The sequence below is a fragment of the Notothenia rossii genome, assembly GCF_949606895.1.
Source record: "Notothenia rossii genome assembly, chromosome: 6".
NCBI lineage: Eukaryota > Metazoa > Chordata > Actinopteri > Perciformes > Nototheniidae > Notothenia > Notothenia rossii.
This window is the reverse complement of record NC_136909.1, coordinates 58,959,114-58,982,632: the sequence shown is the minus strand read 5'-3', so window position 1 is coordinate 58,982,632 and position 23,519 is coordinate 58,959,114. Positions and strand designations below refer to the sequence as shown.

Sequence of the window (23,519 nt, the reverse complement as noted above, 5' to 3'; positions counted from 1 at the left end):
CCCTGTTATCCGGTCTCTTATGGCATAAGCAATACTGGACAAAGAACAATATATCTTAATTTCTGAGGTTGTGGTGCTTTTCATATATCACACCAAACTTTTTCAAACAATCCATGCCACATTACAAATTTAAACATGAACAGCTTAACACACCAAGTATGGCTGAGCAATATGGATAACAGACAAAAAATATCACAATATCTTTGACTTGAATTTTCGCACACTTCATCAGATGTGGACGACTATAACGATTGCTCTCAGTGGTGTGTGACAGTGTGTGCGAATTTGTCGCTTGCTGCATTATTTAATTATGCGAAGACCCGCCCCTACTCTGCTTCTCATTGGCCCTGAAAGAAGAAAAACCTGGAATGTGCATCCATGTGGTGTTTGTCATCTCTCATAAAGTCGGAACATTTGTGACTTTATTTACCATGTGTTTGTCAGAAGCTGGATCAATGACAATATCCACTAAAAGATGTAAACAACGAATGCCAACACTATATTATTTACATCGAGAGATCCTCCTCAGTCCTCAGTGTTTACAAGTGGACTGCTGTTCCTGTCCAAATGTATGATGGCAAACGTGGAATTTCCTATTTCACGAGGATCACCTGAACGCACCACAAGCCAAGCTCCGCAGCGCCAGTGGAATGTAACACGTTGTTCAGTTCACCTTCACCAGAGAGGCAGGACAGCGACCAAGAAGTGCAGTTAAGGTAACGTTAATAACTGAAGGTAGGAGTAAAAGTCCATAGGCGTATGTAAAATATTATTGCTTTCAATGTATTAAGTAGTAGTACATTGATTGGTTAACTGTTAGCTGAATTAGCTAAGATAGCTAGCTAACTAACTAGGAAGCACGTGTTGCTAGCTAACCTTAACCTCACTAATGGGGTATGTAAAAATTAAGCTAGCTAACGTTAACTACTCTCAGATAAATAAACTGTCTGTAAGGAACACAAAATTAGCCGACGTTAATATCATACGTTTTCTTTTGGTATTCAGTAATTGTATCTGTTAAAAGCTAGCAGTTAGTTAAAAACGCAAAGGGTTTTGCGTTTTGTAGACTAGCTAACGTCAACCTAGCTAGTTCATAGTGAATCACAGCAATTTTACAATTTAGTGTCTGATGCCTTTTTAATGTGATTTTTTTTTTTGGGGTTGATTTTTAAAATGACAGTGGCCGTCTTTTCCTGTAAATTACAGATTGCTTCTTCATGGTGAGATGGATAGATTTGATGACACAACTGTGTTACTCTTAAAAGGTAAATCTCTTGTTAATTATTCAGACATCTAACATCTGTTTGCTGTTTTCTCTGTACAGGGCTCGACATTAAGGACTGCCCGATGGCCCGGGGCCGTCTAGTATTTAGCTCGGGCAATGAAGCCTCACCTGCTGGTTGCCCGATCGGGCAATCTATTATGCTAGTATCATGCAGCTCGCGGATCCAGTAATGAGTGACCCGACAGTAAAACTAACCATATCTATAACTAGTTTAGGTAGTTTGAGAGGTAATTAAAATAGCTACGAGTGATATTCTAACCTGAAGTGTGTGTTTTGTGTTTTGTCCGCTCACCGCTGCATGTGATCATGCAGAGCTGCGTGTCGGCTCGTCAGCAGCAGCAGCTGATCTCTCTCTCCCGTCAGACGGTCAGATTAGACTTCACTCGCGTTTATGTCCATATCGATCAGATCCAGCTAGTTCTAGCTAATGATAATGACTACCTGCCTATTAAAAGACACCTACACAATAAGTGTCGCTATGCAACCGGGTGAGGCCACAAAGTATAGCGCAGCATTATGCATTTGTTTACATGTCCACCGGAGCCCCGAGGCATTACCAACAGACCAACGCACAATCAACCCAGACAGGACATCTCTTTCTCCACATTACGTGTTAGACATTAGAATTGACTATTATTGTCTGTAACATACTCTTCTTGTCTGTCACATAAGTGGCGCAACTGAAGCGGTATTGCGCTAAAGGGAAATTATTTTGACCGAAGAGATTTAGATTTGCCGGCTAACGGGAACTCCGACGTCACCATGTTCTGTGCTTCGTGGATGCGCTCGGCTCCTCTCGACTGCTGCTCGGGTCTGTTCGGTCAGCTTCCGGATGAGGAAGCATTCATTCGACCAATTTACAGTAGATAACATTACAAACATTTTTAACAGGGGCCATAATAGTGTAAATAATGTTTGTTTTGGCAGTTATAACTGAATGTAATGTTTTCTACTTTTTTACATCTGGGAAGGCATTTGCCTTCATCAGATGGAAAGTGTCTTGACCAACAACTTAAGTATTTCTTATAGCTATGCAGGGCATGCAAGTGAGCAAACAAACAAGTGAAATGAAGAATACAATTGAAATTGTACAATATAATATTGTGGTGGTTCATCTTATAATTCAGTCTAGAGAATGCACCAGACAGCATCTACAGTAAGACCTGGAAAAATCTAAATGTTCTAGGGGGAGGCCCCCCAAACCCTTCGTGCCATTTCGTCCGCGCGCATTTTTCAGGGCAATCTCTATTGGGCTCAGGGCCATCTGTAAATTAGCTTAGATGGCCCACAGGGCCATCCCCCAAAATCCTTAATGTCATGCACTGCTGTATCAAAGTTCTATTGATTTTTACACTCAGGTTTTGGACGAGATGGGCCAAATTCTAGAGGCAGGCAACAAGAACTTCACTGACCAGATCAAAGCCAGATGGGAAAGCATTTGCAAAAATGCATTGTTCTTTGGAGTGTGGAACAAGTCATTGAAGCCACCAATGGGTCTGGATAAATGTAAGCATAATGCAAATATAGATAACACTGATGTTTTATAGGTTGGGGGTGACCATTTAATGGCTGCATGGAATATGATTGTATTAGCTTATTTTCATTATTTTGATAGGACAGGATCTCCTTTTTGATGACTGAATTATGGCAAAATGGTAGTTATAAGGTAGTAGTGATCACTAGAGGGGTTAAACACTACTACCTTTTGGTCATGCATACAGGTGACCCTTATTGTTTTGCTTTCCCTTGTGCAACTGACAAGTGCTTTTTATATCCCCTGCAGCGAAAGTGTCGGGGATATTATAGATTCACCCCGACCGCTGCCCCCCCACTATCCAGCCAAACTTTCAGTTTGCTGATCCAATAACAACATGCAATCGTTTTTATTTCACTCTTTCATTTCGCTGTGCACATTCAATATGATTTTGGTGATCCCACGCTCTCTGTCTTAGCGCAACATTCAGGCCAATTTTGAAAAAAAAGTATCAACAGTTTATGTACAATTTCCCAAGGTGACATTAAGATTCATGTCGCTTCAGGGATACACACATACACTGTCGTTCATCGACAGCATAGTTTTTCCATGATTAGTTTATACTCCCTTGGGCTCTGCACAGAAATATTTTTTTGCTTTTGTGCTTACTTTTCAGTTACGCAACACTTAATGTCAAAGTCAAATTGCCTAACAAGCACAATGCATTTGATGTATCCATATTGTTTTTCAGCTGGACCAGCCATTGCTTTGATGAAGGCACTTCCCTCAACATTTCCTTCCCCAACTGCCCCACCCAAAAAGCTTGGGTCAGCAAGTGAGGCACTGTTCCATGTTCTTGAGGTGAGTCTGAATCAGTATCAGTTAAACTGAAATAAAACTTGATATGCCCTGAGGTTTAATTTTGTTCTACTTTTTGTCTCTACTTTGTTGCTCTCAGCCATCTGAGGACCCCAATACGTTTCTCCAGAAACGGCCCATCACCAGTCCAGTCATCCTAGACTCTACTAACCTCCTCCTGGCTGTTGGCAAAATACCACTGATGACCCTACCTAAGGAAATGATCCACGAGACTACACTCATCCTGATGGGGTGTTTTTACACCTTCCACCTCACCTACCCCAAATGTGTTGCTACTCTCTTATCCGTCATCCAGACTGAGGTACTGAAGGACAGTATTCACGAGCGTGACCTTACTCATTCGTACAAAAAAGCAATAGCTGAATGGGGAGAATTCACAAAAAAGTAGAGAACTTGAATTCTTTGTCCAATCTTTGTCAGTTCTATGAGGATGTATACATTTTGAAGAGCTTTGTTCATTTGAAAAATGATCCTGTTTGTTATGGACTGACTTAACAAAAACGTAAAGAAAGAAAGAATTGTCATGTTTACTTACTTTAAGAGCATGTTTTCTAATTTAGCTCCCTAAAAACAAGAATTTCATTACATGTCATCACTTTTATCCAAAGCAACTTACATACTCAATTCTGTGGGCAATCCCCAAAGGAGCAATTTGGGGTGAAGTGTCTCAGGGACACAACGACATGCTGACTGCAGTGGGGTTTGAACCTTTGACCCCCTTATCCTAACACCAACGCAATATCCACTGCGCCACACGCCTCCCTAAATTCATAAATGTCATTTTAAGTAATTTGATGCTAAAAAGTACCCTAGTTTTGAGTGATAATAGGCTTCTTTTGCATTAAATAGGCTTAACTAGATTGCTTGAAATTAGTCTTTTTAATCTTATTTCAAGATGTTATGTGCTATAATGACAGTCGGACAGCCTGACTTGTTTTAAGACATCTTGTCAAGTGAAATTTGCTTACTGCACTGGCAGCCAAATGTGCTTGTTTTAAGTGGAAGCATGCTTATATCTAGAACGTTTGGCCTTAAATTTGACAGGGCGTTTTTGCAGTGTACTTGTTTCAATAATGGCTTTTGTCATGGTATTATGCATCATCGTTGCTGCGAAAAACAATACCCCTGGTGTCGCTAATGCGTCTCAATAATTCTAGGGTTAGAGGATTGGTTGACACTGTTGAACTAACATATGATAAAATAATATTTCTCCAAACTGGAGGGAAAATATGAACTATTCTCACAGAGAGTGACCTGCATCAAGGGCTGCACTGCAAAAATATTCCATCTTATAACAAGAAAAAAAATATGTGATTTGAGTTTATACAGACTTGAAACAAGTGTAATAATCTGCCAGTGCAGTGAGATAATTAGACTTATTAAGAATTCTTAAAATAAGAATAATAATTCTTGAAATAAGAATAATTCTTGAAATAAGAATTCTTAAAATAAGAATAATAATTCTTGAAATAAGAATAATTCTTGAAATAAGAATTCTTAAAATAAGAATAACAATTCTTGAAATAAGAATGCGTGAAATAAGAATTCTTCAAATAAGAATAATAATTCTGGAAATAAGAAATATATGGATGCTAGAAAAGTGGCAAATGTCCTGAATTAAGCAGAAAAACACTTATTCCATGCACAGGTATAAGCCAAATATACTCAAAACAAGTTGTCAAATTTTCTTTTACCATTTCTTTATTTCTGAATTCAAGTAGACAGATCTCAAAACAAGAACCTAGCATGCATTTTACAAAACGTATGAATTAATCATGACGATAATTTTAAACTTAAATTATAACATTGAAAACCACTCAACATTACTTTGTGTTAGATAACCAAAACTGAAGAATTATAACTTAAGAGCTTCAATATTACTGTTTTCTCTTATTGTTGAACAAAAATGATCAAACACTGAATGATAGAAAGTCATGTCTCTTGTGTCCAAAGTATCAATGCAAAAACAGATACTGGTACCAGTATCAATTGTTAACAATAACTAGCCCAACTACCACCTAGCTCACCCACATTGTATATGTGTATATGTCGAAGCGAGCATGAGTTGTGCCCAGCAAATGGGCACGACTCAATATATAGACCTAAAAATGACTCTGGCTTTTTAATTACATTACAAAGAGCAAAGTTGCAATTTTCAGCTGATCATTTGTAAAGTGCAATGATTACATTTGTATTGCTAGTTGCACCTTCAAAACAAAGGTGGGCATCCTGCTGGCTGAATGTGGGCAATGCCCACAGAGAGGTGGTTATGGCAAGTGACGCTTACTTTGAAGGTGCAGCTACCTGCAGTTTGAGGAAAGGAGGGCTGGAAGGAAATGATGGGCTGAATATTGCAACTTTGTTTTTGTACGTGAGTTGTTTTCTGGGATGTTATTCTCTCCCAACCTCGACAGACATTGCGGGTGAGCATTGTAGAAACAGGTTGGGAACCTAACTACCACCAAGATCTACTCCCCAATGAAAGCTTTCCACTCAGCCATGGCTTTTTTGTATGAGGCTGTGGCGTCTCGGTCATGGATAGTGTCCTTCAATATTTCTGTTTGAATAACAGAAAGGATGGTTGCAACACACTTCGGATAAGTGAGATGTATTGTGTAGTAATAGGCCATTAGATATAGCAAACCCTCATGCAGGTCTTGCTTGGCAAATGTAGTGATGGGAGTGGTTCCTATGGCGACAAGGCAGTTGGAGTCATCAACAAGTAAGACGGGGCTGGACAGAGATCTCTTCTGGAGGTAGACGGTGGGATCTTCTGTAGGCTAAAGGAGATAGCAAAACTCTAATAAACATCCATAACATAGAACTACTAAAGCAGACCCTCTACTACCATTATGTATATATTGCATCTATGATTGAAGTTATAATGCTTTGCATGTAGTTTGTGAATCCAAAGACAGCACCATTTTATGTACTAATGAAAATACAAAAACATGTCTTCCAATAAAATAATGAAAACAAATTGCTTAACCTCCTGCTGAAAGCTGGCTTACAGGACCAGCAGTAAAACAGCTCTGCACTGATGTGCCGCTTTCTTCCAATGGATGGAACGGTGCCAACAAGCTCCAAATTGCCACAGTGCTTACGCTTAAAGTTAAATTATTTAAACTTTACTATCAATTGCCGCTGAGAGAATGTCCTTTCATGACAAGGCAGCTTAAAAAACAGCAACATATTTTGTTAAATGTTGTCCTAATTGTGAAAAGCGACCCCATTATAGACTTACAAAAAGGATAAAGCATGGAAGTAAATGGCTTTATAGACACAAGTAAAAAAAACATCAAGATTTGAATGTGACACAATTGCTCACCTGAAGAACATGTATCAATGCCTCACTGGCATGTCCCAATTTCTTAGGCGGTGCAGCTGGAGAAGGAAAGAGTGTAGGGAGTGCCTTGAACAAGGCAATCGAGAATTCCACTAGGAGAAGAGAGAAGAGAAAACGCGAACAGGTGGATGGAAAGACAGACACTGTATTAACTGTTTTAGCTCACACAATCTGTATTAACATAACTACAGTTTAGACACATGAAACAAAGGATAATGCATATAAAGTCTATAAATATATAACTGACTTAAGGTCAAAGTTATTCAAGTTTAGGAGACATGCACTGTGAGGTTAATTTTGGGTGCATCAGATGACATGCTCCTTGGAGGTAGCCGATGTCTGTTGTTTAGTTGGTTGGTGTTGTGACTTAGTAAGCTACTGCTGCAGAGGTTGCATCAGACGCCATTAATGACGCACAAATTTGAAGTCCGTCCGTCATTCCGCCAATAACTGTTTCAGGAATTGCGATGTCATCTGGGCCAACCCAGTTGGATTTCTCCTAATTCCTTAGTGAAAAGTTGATCTCAGCAAGTTTGTGAATAGGTTTTAAAATACAACTTTTAGCTAGGAACTTAAAGTGTGATAGAGGGATCCTACTTATGGTAAGATAACAAAATAGTGTGAAAATGCCCCCAGATCATTATCATTTTAGATTTATTTGGTCAGCCTTGCATCAATGACACACTCCTATTCACAGTCATATCTTCACCAACACACTGTAGACACTAAGAGGTGACTTACCACCATCCAGGGTCATAGGGGGTTTCATCGCTTTCTTCGAAACTCCGTAAAACTGCACTTTAGCAACAAAGTCGTCCCATCTCTTCTTTACTTCTGCTATGTATTTGTGGTTGTCTTTATCCAGGAGGCGACGCAGCTCAGACATCACCTACAGAGTGAATAAGTATTAAAATCTGGAACTTTTGTTGAAAAGTAAAAATGGGAAGTCGTTTACTAACATTCTGAAGATCCTTGAAGCATGGATAGGCATCCAGGACCTTTGTGTGCCTGTCCTCCACTTTCAGGACATCACTGTCAATGAACAGTCTTCTTGCTTCAAACTCGAGATCAAGGAGTTGAGAGACAGCATCTTTGTTTTGTTTTTTATTCTTGTACATCTCATGCAGAGTCTTAAAATGCCTGGCCTGTGCTTGCAGACTATCCTTGTCCACTAAAATGAAAAATGAAAATGATTATGTGCACATAAGACTGTCAAAAATGGTCTCCCTTTAGAAGCAGCCCTCTTATGGCTGGGTGATGTCTGTAAAAATATTCAGACAACACACAAGTAGAAAAGTTTGGAAGACTCAGGACTTACCCTCTTCTTCCTCCCCGGGCTCTGGGTCCTCTGCTGGGTAAAGTGTACCGTGGAGGGCCTTTACCAGCTGCTTTTTGGCTCCCTGGTGTGAGTTGGGAGAACGGATGACCATACTGGATCGCTGGTCCGCGGTGTAATTGGGCAGCCTGCGGCCCGAGCGGGCTACTGTGGAAGCTAATGAAGATATTTTAGATATTTATTTGTCCTTTCAAAAATGCATTTTGTGCCTTACCACAATTGTCAAACAATAAATCAGAAAACGACAATGACATGCTCACATAACTATATATAGCTGCCTTTAAGGTTAAAATGTTCTCTACAAAATGAATGACAGAAAATGACCATAATATCTCTGTCCATTACAAACAACTTTTATGTTGCACATGATGTTATGCATTCAGCAATGTGTGGATATGCCTTTCGAGTAGAGAACCATATAAATGGAAATTAAGTTGCAATTCTACTTACATGTACTTTTATTTTCATCAGAACTGGTAAGAGTCTGATCCAAAATAATTGTTGATCCACCTGCGTCACTTGAGTCAGCATCATAATCTTTTCCTGAGTCACTTGCTGACAAGTCAAGGCAACGCCTCTTCTTTGGACAGCCCCTCTCTTGTGCAGGCCCTTGCCTCTTTTGCGGAGACTTTACGTTCAGAAGCCTCTTTTTAAGTTTATTGTGAATGGTTGTCTGTGGGAAATAACAAAGTAACTTTATAAGAATTACTTAATCATTTTGATGAAGCCTTGACTTTTTTTTTTAAATGTTAAGAGATGACAGTGAATTCAAATAATTATTAAGTACTTCACAATCAACAAAGTGCAAGAAATAAAAAGCCACACATTTTAATGACTTACATGTTTCACAGCTTCATCTTTGTCTTGTAACATGGGATAATACTCCACTACTTTCTTAGCCATGGCTGTGAGTTCAGGTTTGGAAGGGTACTGAAGCTCTTCTCCTTGTGGACTTGCTCTCAGGATGGAAATCATGCTGGTGAGTGTGTTCCTCACTAGCCTGCAACTCAACTCCTTGGACATTACACATTCCCCCTCTCTGCCTGTGCGGGCCATCTCAAAGTAATGTCTACGAGCTTGTTCCAACTCACTGTCCGTGTAGATCACATACTCTGGTGGACTAGGTAGCTGTAGGGTCATCTTTGGGCGTTTTTTCTCCAAAGGAGTGGATGTTGAGGGGAGACTATGTTTTCTACAAGGTGGAGTTCCTGTTTCAGAAGGGCCATCTTTATCTTTTAAGATAGGATTCTCGTCCTACAACAGCAGATAATGTCAAACAGTCAAAGTCAAACAATGGCGACAATCTGAAATAACATGTCTTGTGCAACTTTTCTTTTAGACCAAAGTAGGTAACCATTTACCTCTGGGTTGATCAAAGACCACACTCTTTTTCTCCTAAGAAAGTGTTCTGGCCCAGGAAAAAGGTCTCTCAAATCATCACGAGTGAGGGAGTGCATCAACACCTCATCGATGTTAGCAGCTATGAGGACAGCAGCATCATTACCAACATTTTACAATCCCAAATAATTATTTATCGTTTTGATTCAAACACAAATGACATACCCTTAAAAATTGACACTGTAACATCATCCAGTTTATCCATTGTCCCATCTATAACCTGGTAGGAAGAAAAAATATTAATTAATTATCATAATTTGATTTCAAACAGCTTTACAAACATGTGATTGAATATTACAGTGAATACAATAATTCCTTGTGGTTTAAGCTCTTAAATGCTTTTCATTTTATGTTTTTATCTGCTACAGAGGCTGAAAAATAATGGTTTTAGTCAGTGTGCGAAATACCCGTCAATATTCGGGGGGTCCCATCTCCCGATTGTTGCGCAACACTGACATAGGAGGTTGCATTGGCTAAAGTTGTTTGGATGCATGTTGTTTTATATTACAGGGTTTCTCAACGGGGGCGTCAGCGCCCCGTGGGGGGCGTTCGTACAACCTAGGGGGGCGCTGGGAACGAACAAGGGGTGTCACAACTTCGCTTGTGTAGTGGTCATTATCTTGAACTTTTTAAACTTTCATGGTTTTCAAATATCTTCGGTGCAAAAATAGGATAACTGAAATAAAAAGCCTATCTTCATATGGGTTCCTTACCCTTCTATCGTCTCATCTACTTTCTACTTTATGCTCAGTACCGTCATGATCGCTATAGTAACGCCGATAAACAAATCCACCTCATCGCAGTAGAGTGGTCCTTTCCGAAACTATTTCGCCCTCCCCTGACTTCCACTGGTTGGTTTGCGGGACATGCAAAGCAAGCGGTGGATGGGGCATTACACTAAGCAACATGAATCTCATCCATATTACATAGTAAGGCATAAGACGTGAATAAAGCTAACTCCGCTTAGCATGCTAATTGTAAACAATAGAACGTGCGCATTACATGTAGACCACTGCAATGTCGCTCATTACGTCTGCTAACCGATAAACACTTACTTTCATAAGGTACACACACCAACCGGCACATACGCATTTAACACTGATGTTACAGGCGCTTAACTTGTATAGTAACAAACTACTTTAATTACTATTTGGCCGCGAACTTAAACGTGCTACTCTCCAACTCAGAACGAAGGGACCCCATATTTCGCACACTGGTTTTAGTCAATACTGACAAAACAGCTATCTGTCCCTTGCTATATCTCAATTTGCATACTTCTGTACTTACATTTACTGTTTTGAGCGTATAAATGTGTTCCAATCTGAAGCATGAAATATTTGTGTGCACTATAGGCCTACCGGTAGTACCCGCATGGTTCATTATAACGGTCAAATAGTTCAGTGTAAAACACTGAACACTTTCCACTCTTAGTTACCATTTTGACTGCGTAATGGAAGTTGTGGGACCGGTGAACACATCACGATACAAATAAAAGTTATACATGTCGTTTTTAATTCATTATTTAATAAACGTACCACTATGCCGGTGTAAAAAAGAAGCAACTGACAATTTTAGTGGATTAATTCAGCAGTCTATAATGATTTGCTAACCCGAACGACAACGTTAGCATCGCCGCTAGCTAGCTAACAGCGCTAGCTAACAGCGCTAGCTAACAGCGCTAGCTCACTAGTAGCGCTAGCTAGCTAGCTAACAGACATAATATGTATTGCATTTTTAACCCAGCAATATTGGTACCGTGACAAATTAATGCGCTTTTATTATAATATGAATACACACCTTCTCTTCAAATGTGTGACCTTCTTGTCTTCTCTTCTCTTCTTCTGTGACCTCTTCTTTCTAACCTCGTGAACGTGCTACTTGACAATGATACAGTAGTGGGTTGAACTCCTCCTTCGACAAATAATAATCTGAGTAAATAGGGATGATAAAATTAAGCATTTGAGGGGAAAAAGGTGACGATAGTGTTTGTAATTGCTAATACATATGCTTTTTGTATTTTTCATATCGCAGCACATACTAAAAAAGATATATCAGAGACCTCCCCCCCCCATTGTTAATATGGTTTGACCCAACCAACGTGCCAAAGCCCGCCAAAAAGTAGAACTAGGAGATATTACAGTACTGGCGCAGGCTGTGGTTCAAGTTTGCTTTTAGCAGATGTTTTGTCTGTCACATCAATCTGTCAATTTCCATCTCCTCCTCAGTTCAGAAGATTTTGAGGAACATGGCGTATTGGCGGTGTGTGATTTGCTTTGTTTTTTTTGCGTTAACATTGAAGTCTCTGCTGAGCCATATTAACAAGGCACATGACCGCAGTCCAGATTTCCGTGTTGTATGTGGAATTAATGGATGTACCGAAGAATACAGAGTTTTCAACTCTTTCTACTACCACATCAGACGTAGACATGCTCTGTATTTTGAAAATGGAAGCCCGCCTTCTGGGTTGATGACAACTGCATCCGAACCATCTAGAGTTGGACTTGAACATTTTGATATGCCCATTTTTTCTGGTTGTGCCACTGCAACACGAGGGATGCAAAGGACCAACAGTCAAGTCAGCACATGTGTCCCTTCACAGCAGGAGCAACAGCTTGAGGAATTCCCGATTCAACCTCCTGATCAGGTAAGATGCAGTGTTGAGCAAGCTACTTTGAAAATGTAGTGAGCTAAGCTACCAGTTACTCTACCATTATGGAGCTTCACTACACAGAAGCTACCAACCAGTCAAATGTAGCAAGCTAAGTTACACAAACACCGCAAAAGTAGCTCACTACATGTGAAGCTACTTTAATGGTGCCTTCACGTGCTATGGGATCTCTGCTGTGTTAAGCCATATAAAAAATAGCTTCAGTGATCGTTACCACACTACTTGATCAATAAAAGAGTTAAGCTACTGAAAAGTTACTTGATTCAGGAAATAGTGACGCTACCGCCAAGCTACTGAGAATTGTAGTTACCTAGTTACTAGTAGCGAAGGGGGGTCTTATATGGGTTTCTTTATTTTTACTCTGGAAATCTTTTAATCTGGACATTGCTATATAAATACTAATTATTATTATTACTACACTAGTTGGCTACTTATCTCTACTTTATTCTGTCCAATGAAAACTTAAGCAGTAAAACAATGATTGATTGATGATTTGATCTTCCTCTTGCCTCTCAAAAATAGAGGAGGAGCAACCTCCTCTGCCTCTATGGACCAGCCGCCACTGGTTGAAATAGCAATTTTCACTAGCCAGAACACAGGACCTTCTTCCTGTAATTATTTTCACAGACACTATTTAAATAAGACATATTGGACAGGGGCTGCTGGTTTAAAAGCCATATCTTACATGATAATATTACTCAAACATACAACACTTGAGTTAACTAGTCTTTCTTCTAATTGTGTAATATTACTATGAATATGTCTCCAGGAAGAAGCTGATACATCTGGCGGAAATCTTTCCAGACGTGCAGTTGCATTTGCCATCAATGTCCGTGAAAAATGCCACCTGTCCCAGGTATTGCATCTATTAGTTGCTTTGTACAAAAGTGTCTGCTAAGTGACATAATGAATGTAAGTGTGCCTGTAGTCAAAGGGGTTGAAGAGTGGTGATAATCTTTGTATGTCATTTTCAACCTTGTTTTCAGACATGGGGGCACTTTATTTATGTTAGTTAGCTATGGACACTCGGACTGTAAATGCATACTCTGATGTATTTAATTTTTTTTATTTTCTCTTTCAGAGGAGTGTCAACGATATTGTCTCTGGGGTCCAACAGTATCAAGCGGCTCTTCTGGATACCTTGAGAGACAAAATGAAAAGGGTCTTCGAGAGTCATTCAGGGAGTACGGTGCAGCTCCAAGAGGAAGCATTAGCAACATTTGATCATTTTCAGGATCCTTTCACCCTAATGGCCACCACATACATGCAGGATAGCACCATTCAGAATCTTTTTAACCCAGTGAAACCAGAGGAAATAGTTGTGTCTCAAAAAGTTTGTAGAGTTAAAAAGGGAGACTCAAGAGTTCTTGTAATCAAAAACAAAAGTTTTTACTATATACCCCTAATTAATAGTCTACAACAGTTGTTGTCCAACTCCAGAATCTTTGATATGATCAACACTGCACCACAAAGCTGCAACAAAGATGGGTTTTTGTATGACATTGTTGATGGGAGTCTTTTTAAATCTCACCCTCTGTTTTCAATAAAACCTACTGCTTTGCAGCTGATCTTGTACACTGATGAAATAGAGATATGCAACCCCTTGGGGTCACATGCTTCTGTAAACAAATTACTGATGGTTTATTATACTCTAGGAAACATAGACCCCAAGTTTAGATCGAAGCTTGCAGCAATTAGACTCCTTGCTATAGCAAAAGCGAATGATATTGACCAGTGTGGTGTTGATGTTGTTTTAGAAAGAATTGATAAAGACTTAAAATTGCTTTACAATGGTGTCAAAATACAAACACAGAATGGTGAAATGGATTTATTTGGTGCTTTAATTTCACTATGTGGTGACACACTTGCGCAACATGAGCTCGCTGGCTTTAAGGAAGGAGTTGGTTTTGCATATAGCAAGTGCAGGCACTGTGAATGTACCTTTGAGGACATGCAAATCAATTTTAACGAACAAAGTTTCACTAAAAGGACAGTGGAAAAGCACATTAGACAGTGCATTGAAATAGAAAGGGCCAGCACAGAGTTCTTGAAATCTGCCCTTAAAACCACCTACGGAATAAACAGAAAAAGCAAGCTGGTTGAATTTCCAGCCTTTGACCTCATTCAGCAAACTCCACAGGACATAATGCACATAATTCTTGAGGGTGTTGCACCCATGGAAATTAAGTGTGTGTTAAAATACCTTATTCTGTCAGGACAAATGGAGTTGGACATTTTCAATTCAGCCATGCAGAGTTTTCCTTTTTCATCTATTGATGTACGAGACAAGCCCTGTCCTGTCAGTGTCAATACCTTGTCATCTAATGATAACAAACTTAAACAGTCTTCTGGGCAAATGCTGATATTGTTAAAGATCATGCCTTTTCTGTTGAACTATATGAAGGGAAATATTTACGTTAAGTTTATTTTGGAATTAATTGAGATAGTTCAAATAGTTTTTACGCCTGTCATATCTCTGCAAACTGTATTAAGACTTAAACAAATGATTGAGCAGCATCTAAAACAGTTTAAGCAACTTTTTCCTGACAAAAATGTAACGCCTAAGCAACATTACATGTTGCATCTCCCTACCCAAATTCTTTCTCTGGGTCCTTTGACAAGGCATATGTGCATGAGATTTGAGTCAAAGCACTGTTTTTTTAAACAGTGGTCATCTAAATTGAACTTCAAAAATGTATGTAAATCGTTGGTGAACCATAACCAGCTTCTTGAATGCTGTCAAAATGAAATGGGCATTGAGCATCCAATATTTTTACATGAGAAAGAATTGGGCCCCGTCTCAGAAGTGACAAATAAAGAGTACATCACAGCAAAGATTAGAGATTTCTTGGGGATTGATGGCATACAACATGCAGTCTCAGTCAAGTGGCTTATTCTTAATGGTAACAAGTACATCAGCGGAAAGTCTCTGATAATAACTAATGCAAATGATACAGTACCTATCTTTGGACTTATAAAAAACATTTATGTCGTAGATTCTTCATTGTATTGCTTTGAACATCAGCTTTATGAAACTGTGTGTTTTAACAAAGATTTATTAGCATATGAAGTCACTGTACCCAATCTTGCCCAAGCAACAGAGTTGATAGATGCAGAAAAGCTTGTTGATTATACATCCTATTATTCGATGAGTTTTGAAAACAGTGTGTATATTTTGATCAAATATAACCTTAGGGATGTCATTGCACTTAAAACCTAAATATGATGATCATTGAATGAGCATTGGAAGGTTATACCTGTGTATGCAACATGATAATTTGAGTGAAATCTAGCTTATTGAGAGAACACAGGAAAATGTGTAGGAAGTGTTTTTTTAAATGTCTTTTTTACTATTTTATTTTATTACCTTTTTTTGTCTAATCCAACAAAGAATTCTGCCAAATACAGATTTATTTGTGTTGTTGTATTGACTGTTTGTTTATTTACAAACATGTGTTGGGAGAAAAACATTATAAAGTAATGCACTGAGCTAACATTATTTTTCCTGCAAAATAGTATAGTCAGGGAATTTTGATTTTGGAAAGTATGATTATTATTATTATTTCTACTTTTGTTCTCCTTGAAATGAAAGTTCATTGAATGAGCATTGTAAGGATGTGTATATGAAGAGCTGATACAGTTGATAGGGATTACAATTAGATTATCTCAATGTGATTGACAATGCAATATAGGGTTGAAATGTGATAGAACCATGATAAAATGTCTTAAATAAAAGTTTCAGTCTGACAGTGTGGTACTATGTTTTTTTCTGAGACACATTTTTGTAGCAATGTTATTTGCTAAGCAGAATCATTTACTATGAAATAATTACTAAATTGAGCTATTGTGATACATTGAATTTCGATATATTGCCCCATTCCAAGTTGATATTTTTGATTTGTTATTGCTTTGGGAATTAATGTTGTGATTTAACATCTGATATAAATATGAATCTGACTTAAATGGATCCCATGTGATTCTTAAAATAAGTTGTAACATGTCTTGAAACAAGTTCTTACAGCTAAAAAAAAAACAAATTGATATGAGGCAGTGACCCAAACCTGTGTCTGACAGTAATTTATCTTAATTTGTTTGTAAAATACCTTATTTCAAGATTTGCTGACCAAATAAGAATTCAGAAGTCTAATGTTCTTAAAAGAAGCTTCATCATCTTACACAAGCAGCTCTTGCATAGTACATTATTCTCAAAACAAGTCCAGTAAGAATTTATGGCTAGATATAAGATGGCAACTCTTGGCAAGATCAGTAATTTTTGCAGTGTGGTGCCCCTCACTCAAATGAGATATTGCCTTACGCACTACACTATAAAACTGTAAAGTTACTCAAGAATAAATAAATAAAGACTGATTCTTGAAACTGTTGTAAAAACCCTACAACTTCTACATCCAAGCTCTTAATCAGTGTTATGTTATTTAATCTGCGGCTCATGCCTTAAAACAGATACTTCAGACCGATTATAAAATTGTGTTTATGAGAAAAATGTAATCTGACTCCATAAATCACATAATTGTTTGATTAAAAACTGCACTTCTGGCTAAGAATAAATGAAGTTCCCCTTTAAACACAGCCCCGGCCTTCTGACGGGGTCTATCTATGTACTGGCTGGAAAATGTTGGGCCAGTCTCTGACGCTCCGTCACAGTTCTCCCGCTAACAGTCACTCTCTAGTTCAGCTGGGTTCTTGTTGACTTCTTCACTGGTTTGAGACAAGCGACCCTATTGGAACACCTCCCTTTGTAGCCAGACTTCACCACAGCAGAATCGAGTTTCTGTTTTCAGGTCTGGACAGCTTCACGTCAGGTGTATCGCCGCCCCTTGTATATTTTGGGTGGAAGCCCGTCTTCTTGACCTCACTAGTTGTGTGGACACAATAGTTTTCTGTGTGGAGGAACAACATCACTCGTAATGTATTTTCCTTCTCATAATTACAAAAATAGTCTGCTAAATGTTCTACTCTGCTACTTCTAATCTGTGGATGCTCTGTCTAAATGCAATATTATACTCACTACACTGCAAAAAATAGGGGTCTTCAAACAAGATAATAACACTAAAACTAAGGGAAAAGGTACTCAAAACAAGTGAAAAAATCTGTCCATGCAGCAAGATAATTTGACTTGGCAAGATTTCTTAAATTAAGATTGTTAAATCTAGAAACAAGTATTCCTACAAAGGTATTTGGAAGGCTTAAAATAAGACAAATATGCTCATTATAAAATGAAATGACTTGATATTTAACCTTTTCTAGCCCTAAATGAAGTGAAATATACTAAAAATACAACATAAATGCTGGTTTTAAGATGAAATTGCTAAAAAAGAAAAAATTTAGAACCTCTTAATACGTGTAATATACTGAATACAAGCGTAAAATACTGATTTTAAGATTAAATATCTTGAAAAGCAACTTTTTACAACCTCAAAATGAGGGAAACATACTGAATACAAGCAATTACATTTTTTCTTTTAGCAAATTCAGATCAATATTAGTTGGAATAAATATTAAATGTAGAGTAAAATATTTCAAAATGACTTAACTCCGTCTTAAACCAAGATCCATGATTATCTTGAAACAAGGCTGTCTACCTTAAAACCCAAGCCATTCAATATACATATTACATAAAAAACAACCAGAATGACTTGTAAACATGTTCAACATTTATTATTGAAACTCAATGGGTCAGAGTTGCTATGCAGTCTTGAAATCTTTCTTTACAGCACAAACATTTAAATACCATAAAAACAAAAATTCTCAGCCCTTATGAAGCAGCATTTTCGAACATGAAATACAGGCTTTTTCAACGGACAACTGTTGACATTGCACTATGCAGTCTTGAAATCTTTCTTTACAGCACAAACATTTAAATACCATTAAAAACAAAAATTCTCAGCCCTTATGAAGCAGCATTTTCGAACATGAAATACAGGCTTTTTCAACGGACAACTGTTGACATTGCACTATGCAGTCTTGAAATCTTTCTTTACAGCACAAACATTTAAATACCATAAAAAAAAAATTCTCAGCCCTTATGAAGCAGCATTTTCGAACATGAAATACAGGCTTTTTCAACGGACAACTGTTGACATTGCACTACTTGTCAAAGAAGGATTTCCATTCCACCATTGCTTTTTTATATGCACAAGTGGCATCTTTATCATGGAGGGTGTCGCCAATGACCTCCGTTTGAATAACAGAGAGCAGGGTTGCGACACATTTGGGGTATGTTAAGTGCAATGTATAATAGTACGCCATCAACACCAACATCCCTTCTGAAAAATCTTCCTGCTTGAGGGTGGTCACAGGTACGTTACCCACAGCCACGATGGTGGTTGAGCCATCAAAGAGCAGAACTGGGGAGCAGAGAGGACGCTTCTGCAGGTAGAGACCAGGGTCTTCGTTTGACTGGAACAGAAAAGAGAACAATGTGCAGAGAGAGAAGAAAGAAAAATGTTAAGCATCATGCAACCATTGGCTTGAATCCCCAAATGAAATTCCTGTATAAAAACTTGCAGATTCTAAGAAAAACATTATTACTTTACAATAGGGGAGGGAGGAATGCAGTAAGTATGATTCCTACAACTTTTAAGTTCATACATGTCTTTCTGTATTTCATCATAATTATTACGATTATGGCCTAGAGACTGCAATTTTTGCGCAGCTCAGCAGTTTTCCAAGTGTCAAAATCAGCTGACGTCGCTGGGTAACAGACATTCTGTCAGTTGCCATTGACAGCGGTCATAGAACTGTTATAGAACACCACATCTGTTATTCAGAAATAACAGACTTGCGAACGTTGGGGAGCCCCAATCAAGTGAACGGCACATTCTACAGAATGACGTTGAGCCATGTAATAAACTGTAAGAATGTAGTATAGATTAATACCTGACAAGCTGATGCAAAGTTGTAGAATTTGGTTGTTTTGTGAATGAATGAATTTGCATAAATCTTGGAAAATATTGACTTACCTTCAGGATATGAATAAGTGCCTCAGTGCAAGCAAGCTTCGTTGGTGGTAAAACAGGTGAGGGGAATAAGGTTGGCAGTGCATTGAAGAGGGCCAGTGTGAAATCCACTAAAGAATAGAAAGATTAGCAGAATGGTCAGAATGCTGTAAAAATATTAATACATGTAAACAGGGCTCTAAATTAACACGAGCAAACCGGCTAAATGCTGGTGAAATTTCAGTTTGGTTGATAGAAAAGAAAACGTACTAGGCACTAGTCTGGTTCTGGTAGTCTGGTAAAGGGTTCATTTAGAGCCCTGCATCTACACATAAATATGGAACAGTAACTTACCACTGCGTACATCCAAAGGGAAAGGGAGTTTCAGGACTTTCTTCCACACAATGTAGAACTGCAGCCTAGTGCAGAATTCTGTCCATCTTCCTTTTACTTCCTCGATGTATCTGCTGTTAGTGCCATCTACTATGCGCCGTAGCTCATCCATTGCCTGAAACATTGTAAAACACTTAGTTAATAATGTATTCAGAACGTTCACAAAAAACACAATAATTGAGGTTCAGGTAAGAAAAAAAACAAACATACATTTCGAACATCTTTAAAGCATGGATATGCATCAAAGATTTTTGCAGGTCGGTCTTCTTCCCTTGTAACATCTGAATCAATGAAAGCCCGTCTGGCCTCAACCTCAAGGTCCAAAATTTGCGCCACATCATGTTGATTGGGTTTTGCATTAGGCTTGTTGTACATGTTGCTCAAGGTTTTGTAGTGTCTGGCCTGCATCTTCAGACTGTCAGGGCCCACTTTAAACGATAATAAACGAAGACAAAGACATTTTAATGTAAACATTTTCACAACGCCACAGGGGAAATGACACAGGGTTAAAATACAAGTAGTTATTTTTTTGCAAAAGTTATGATCAAGGATGACAGGCTGAGAAGTGCGCTGAGGAGGGCTTACCGTCTTTAGCAGGCATGGTTGGTGAAGCAATCACAGTCCTGTGAGGAAGACTTGGATGACAGCGGGGATGCTTTGGTGCCACTCTTAGCCTTAGCCTTCCGTGGCACAGGGGGAGCTGGTGGTGGGGAAGCTTCTTGAGAAATAATGAAAAAAAAATGGTTTATATATATATATATCACACACACACACACACACACACACTACAATTATTAAAATGATGACAACCAAAATCAGGCATAGATTAAGTACAGTGCATGTTTAGTCATGAAAAAATACACAGAACAAATACAACAAAAATACAAAAACATTATAGTTTCATGACATGACAGGTCATTGTTAGGTTTGCACACCTGCACTGGAGTTGTTCTCACTGAGGTCATCACTGCTCTCGAGAATTCTGGTATCAGCTGAGCTGCTCGTGTCTGTCAAATCCGTCTCCATGTCTTGGTTGTCTGCACTGAAGAGAGTCTTGGCTGCTCCCCTCTGAGGAACAGAGCCCTGCCTCTTTCTTGGGGATCTCATATTCTGGAGTCGCTTGAACATTTTGGTGTAGACGGTCAGCTGTGGTGAAAGAATGTTAGGAAAGTCATCTGTCTATTTTTTTTTACCTGTTCGTAGTTTTGGTTTAGTAGAGAAGAGCAACTTTATTTGCCTTGCACACAAAAAATCTCGCAATATACTGCACATTGCAAGAAAAGAAACAGCAATCCACAAAGTTAACAGTAATCCAACAAGGTGTGAAATGCCCTGATAAAATGATTTGTGGTAGACAGCATGGATTCCAGTGACCTGAAAGATTGTCCACTGTTAATTTAGTGCAAGGTGCAAGAATGAGTCATCATATGACAGTGGTGTGGCACAGATCAGAGAGTAGTACACAGTCAAGCCAGAGTCCTAAATGCACAGTCTAGGTAGAGAGCTAGTGCAGTATTCAAACGACGTACACACACACACTTCAGCAGTCTGATGGTGGTGGGTTAGAGCTTGTAGTAGAAGGTAATTTAGACATTACCAAAGACATAGAAGGCAAATAAAGATTTAAAAAAAAAAAAAAACAAGATAAAGAAAACATTACTTACATATGGCATATTTGCGTTAGCATCACGAAGCATGGGGTAATATTCAATTATCTTCTGCGACATGACTTTAATTTCCAGTTTGGAGGGGTAGCTTGCTTGTTTCCCCATGGGACTAGCACGCAGTATTGCAACCATGCTTGTGATTGTGTTCCTTACAAGTCTGCAACACAGCTCCTTTGACATCTTGAAGCCCTTTTCCTTTCCATTCCGAAGCAATGCAAAATACTGACTACGCACCAAATCTAACTCCGAGTCGCTGTACACCACATACTCTGGAGGGTCTGGCATTTTCATTGTTTTCTCTGCAGATATGGGGGTGGAGGTTTGAGGTGGGCATGGTGGCACAGAAGAAGTTGAGGGCATAATCCTGTTTCCACGGCAAGGGCTTGCATCTTGGTCCATGGTATTTTCAGACTATTAGGATTATGCAGGATGTAAACAAAATGCATTGGGACAATTACAAATATGGTTAATGTTTAACATAATTTAATGTTAATAATATTGGATTATAGATAGATAGATAGATCTGATGTAGCTTACATTTTCATTGATGAATTCCCAAAAATTTTTCCTTCTAAGGAAATTTTCAGGGCCAGGAAAAAGGTCCCGCAGGTCCTCCCGGCTAAGGCCTTTCAAGGTCTGTTCATCAACACTTGCAGCTGTAGATGACAAATAAATATATTTTTGGGTAAAGCAAAGCCAAGTTACAGAACCAAGCAAGATAAACAAAAGGTCATTTGTCTGTCCCTCAGAGCTCCAACACGTTTATAAACGCTGTATCTAGTTGCTTGTGCTATGAAGCCTCTTAAAGGTGCACTGTGTAATATTTTTATCTATTTTTATCAGTTTCTTTCCAGAATTCATGCTGCCCATTCACAAATGTTACTTTTTCACAAATACTTACCACCATCAAATTCTAAGAATTCATTTTGACTGGGCAAATTGCAATTTTCATACATGAAAAGGGGGATCTTCTCCATGTCCACCATTTTGAATTTCCAGAATTAGACATTTTTAGCTGCAAAACCTGTTGTTCTTGTCATACTAGTAAATATTAGTCTATTATTTAGTAAAATTTCATGAAAAGATCAAATATGGCAATAGGCAGCACAGTTTCAATGAGCAGCATAGCTGCAATACCTACTCTAGCCACCATCCTACACAGTGCACCTTTAAGTGTATATCAGCCACAAACAGAGATGCCCCTTCCAAATAAAATCAATATTTAACTCTGGACTTAAAATATTCAGCTACCTGTATGCACCATCTTCAGTGTTGGTGATCTGAATTGTAAAATTACTTACTTGGTTACATAAAATATAAATCATTATTAGTGACTTACCGTCCAATATCGAACGAGTGGCTTCGTCAAAATCATCCATTCTCTTTACCAGGCGGCAGGCTATAACAAAAACACATAGCCAGAACTCGTTAGCAGGGGGAAAAAAAGTGCATATTCATGCACACTTAACACAGGCGCCAACACACTCTCTGCTGTAGCCGTACTACACAGAGAGCTCGAGTCGTGATGGAAAATTCCATAATCACCATTTGCAAGTCAAATTGGTTTCAAGACTTCGATCTAACAATCCATTCGGTGTGTCCCCTCTCTCTGCCATGGCTGCTGTGGATTTTAGCTGTCACATACACACGTTTGCGCACAAATTATACCGTTTGTGTATGCTCGGAACATGAAGTTGGTTGTTCTAATCGGAAATAGATGCCCGCGGGCGTTACTAATGCTAAAATGGCCGCCAAACGACAAGACTAGCAGTGCTAGCTGTAGTCAGCTCGGGAAAAAAAACATGCGTCTTGAGTGCTAGCTATAACCAAAATACACCACAGCCATGAAAATCACATGCATCTAATAATAAAAAAAACTATACACCATCTTGAACTACGTACCCACTTCTGGTCAATAGCGCGAACGTTTTTGAGTGGGGTTTCATCCAACAAATAACCCTTTTTGCAAAGCTGGACGTTGGGACACGCATGCACGAGCAAACACCAGTTAGCTTGCTAAGCAAGTGACCGGTCCAGTGGAATTGAGAAACAGGAACAGTCATAGCAAACCCCTCTATAAAAACACGATTTTAGCAAGAAAATAAAAAAACAGTTAC

General features: G+C 38.7%; 4 protein-coding genes and 1 long non-coding RNA gene across 5 annotated transcripts in view; 2 read left to right on the top strand and 3 right to left on the bottom strand.

Moving 5' to 3' along the window:
• The first annotated feature begins 623 nt into the window (after window positions 1-623).
• Window positions 624-23,519, top strand: part of LOC307042783 (uncharacterized protein) — a 42,257-nt gene continuing 19,361 nt past the window's right edge. Inside the window, exons 1-5 of the mRNA XM_079686878.1 lie at window positions 624-716; window positions 1,207-1,265; window positions 2,644-2,791; window positions 3,511-3,620; window positions 3,718-3,939. Of these exons, the coding sequence (XP_079543004.1) occupies window positions 2,656-2,791; window positions 3,511-3,620; window positions 3,718-3,939 (468 nt within the window). The 5' untranslated portion in view covers window positions 624-716; window positions 1,207-1,265; window positions 2,644-2,655. The remainder of the gene's footprint in view (window positions 717-1,206; window positions 1,266-2,643; window positions 2,792-3,510; window positions 3,621-3,717; window positions 3,940-23,519) is intronic.
• On the bottom strand, window positions 3,726-11,535 carry LOC307042782 (uncharacterized protein). The gene is made up of 10 exons (XM_079686877.1): window positions 11,516-11,535; window positions 9,884-9,938; window positions 9,682-9,800; window positions 9,161-9,574; window positions 8,771-8,993; window positions 8,303-8,476; window positions 7,944-8,155; window positions 7,726-7,873; window positions 6,967-7,076; window positions 3,726-6,418 (listed from the first exon to the last, which is right to left on the bottom strand). Exons 2-10 carry the CDS (start codon window positions 9,921-9,923, stop codon window positions 6,107-6,109), a joined length of 1,752 nt encoding a protein of 583 aa, XP_079543003.1. The 5' UTR covers window positions 9,924-9,938; window positions 11,516-11,535; the 3' UTR covers window positions 3,726-6,106.
• On the top strand, window positions 12,059-16,133 carry LOC307042786. Its single transcript, XR_013809241.1, has 3 exons — window positions 12,059-12,362; window positions 13,156-13,242; window positions 13,468-16,133. It is a non-coding gene; the product is annotated as an uncharacterized lncRNA (long non-coding RNA).
• LOC307042784 (uncharacterized protein) lies at window positions 15,554-20,209 on the bottom strand (the record flags this gene model as incomplete). Its single annotated transcript, XM_079686879.1, has 4 exons — window positions 15,554-18,803; window positions 19,367-19,473; window positions 19,697-19,850; window positions 19,946-20,209. 4 exons carry the CDS (start codon window positions 20,207-20,209, stop codon window positions 18,492-18,494), a joined length of 837 nt encoding a protein of 278 aa, XP_079543005.1. The 3' UTR covers window positions 15,554-18,491.
• On the bottom strand, window positions 15,554-21,801 carry LOC307042785 (uncharacterized protein; the record flags this gene model as incomplete). Its single annotated transcript, XM_079686880.1, has 3 exons — window positions 15,554-20,453; window positions 20,671-20,881; window positions 21,400-21,801. 3 exons carry the CDS (start codon window positions 21,799-21,801, stop codon window positions 20,326-20,328), a joined length of 741 nt encoding a protein of 246 aa, XP_079543006.1. The 3' UTR covers window positions 15,554-20,325.

Excerpts from the sequence above, each read along its gene's own strand:
- LOC307042782 (XM_079686877.1), bottom strand. The coding sequence starts at position 9,923 with ATGGATAAACTGGATGATGTTACAGTGTCAATTTTTAAGG. Across the intron at positions 9,801-9,883 it reads TACAGTGTCAATTTTTAAGG|CTGCTAACATCGATGAGGTG; the intron begins GTATGTCATTTG and ends CTGTCCTCATAG. Across the intron at positions 8,156-8,302 it reads GCCCGGGGAGGAAGAAGAGG|TGGACAAGGATAGTCTGCAA; the intron begins GTAAGTCCTGAG and ends TTTTCATTTTAG.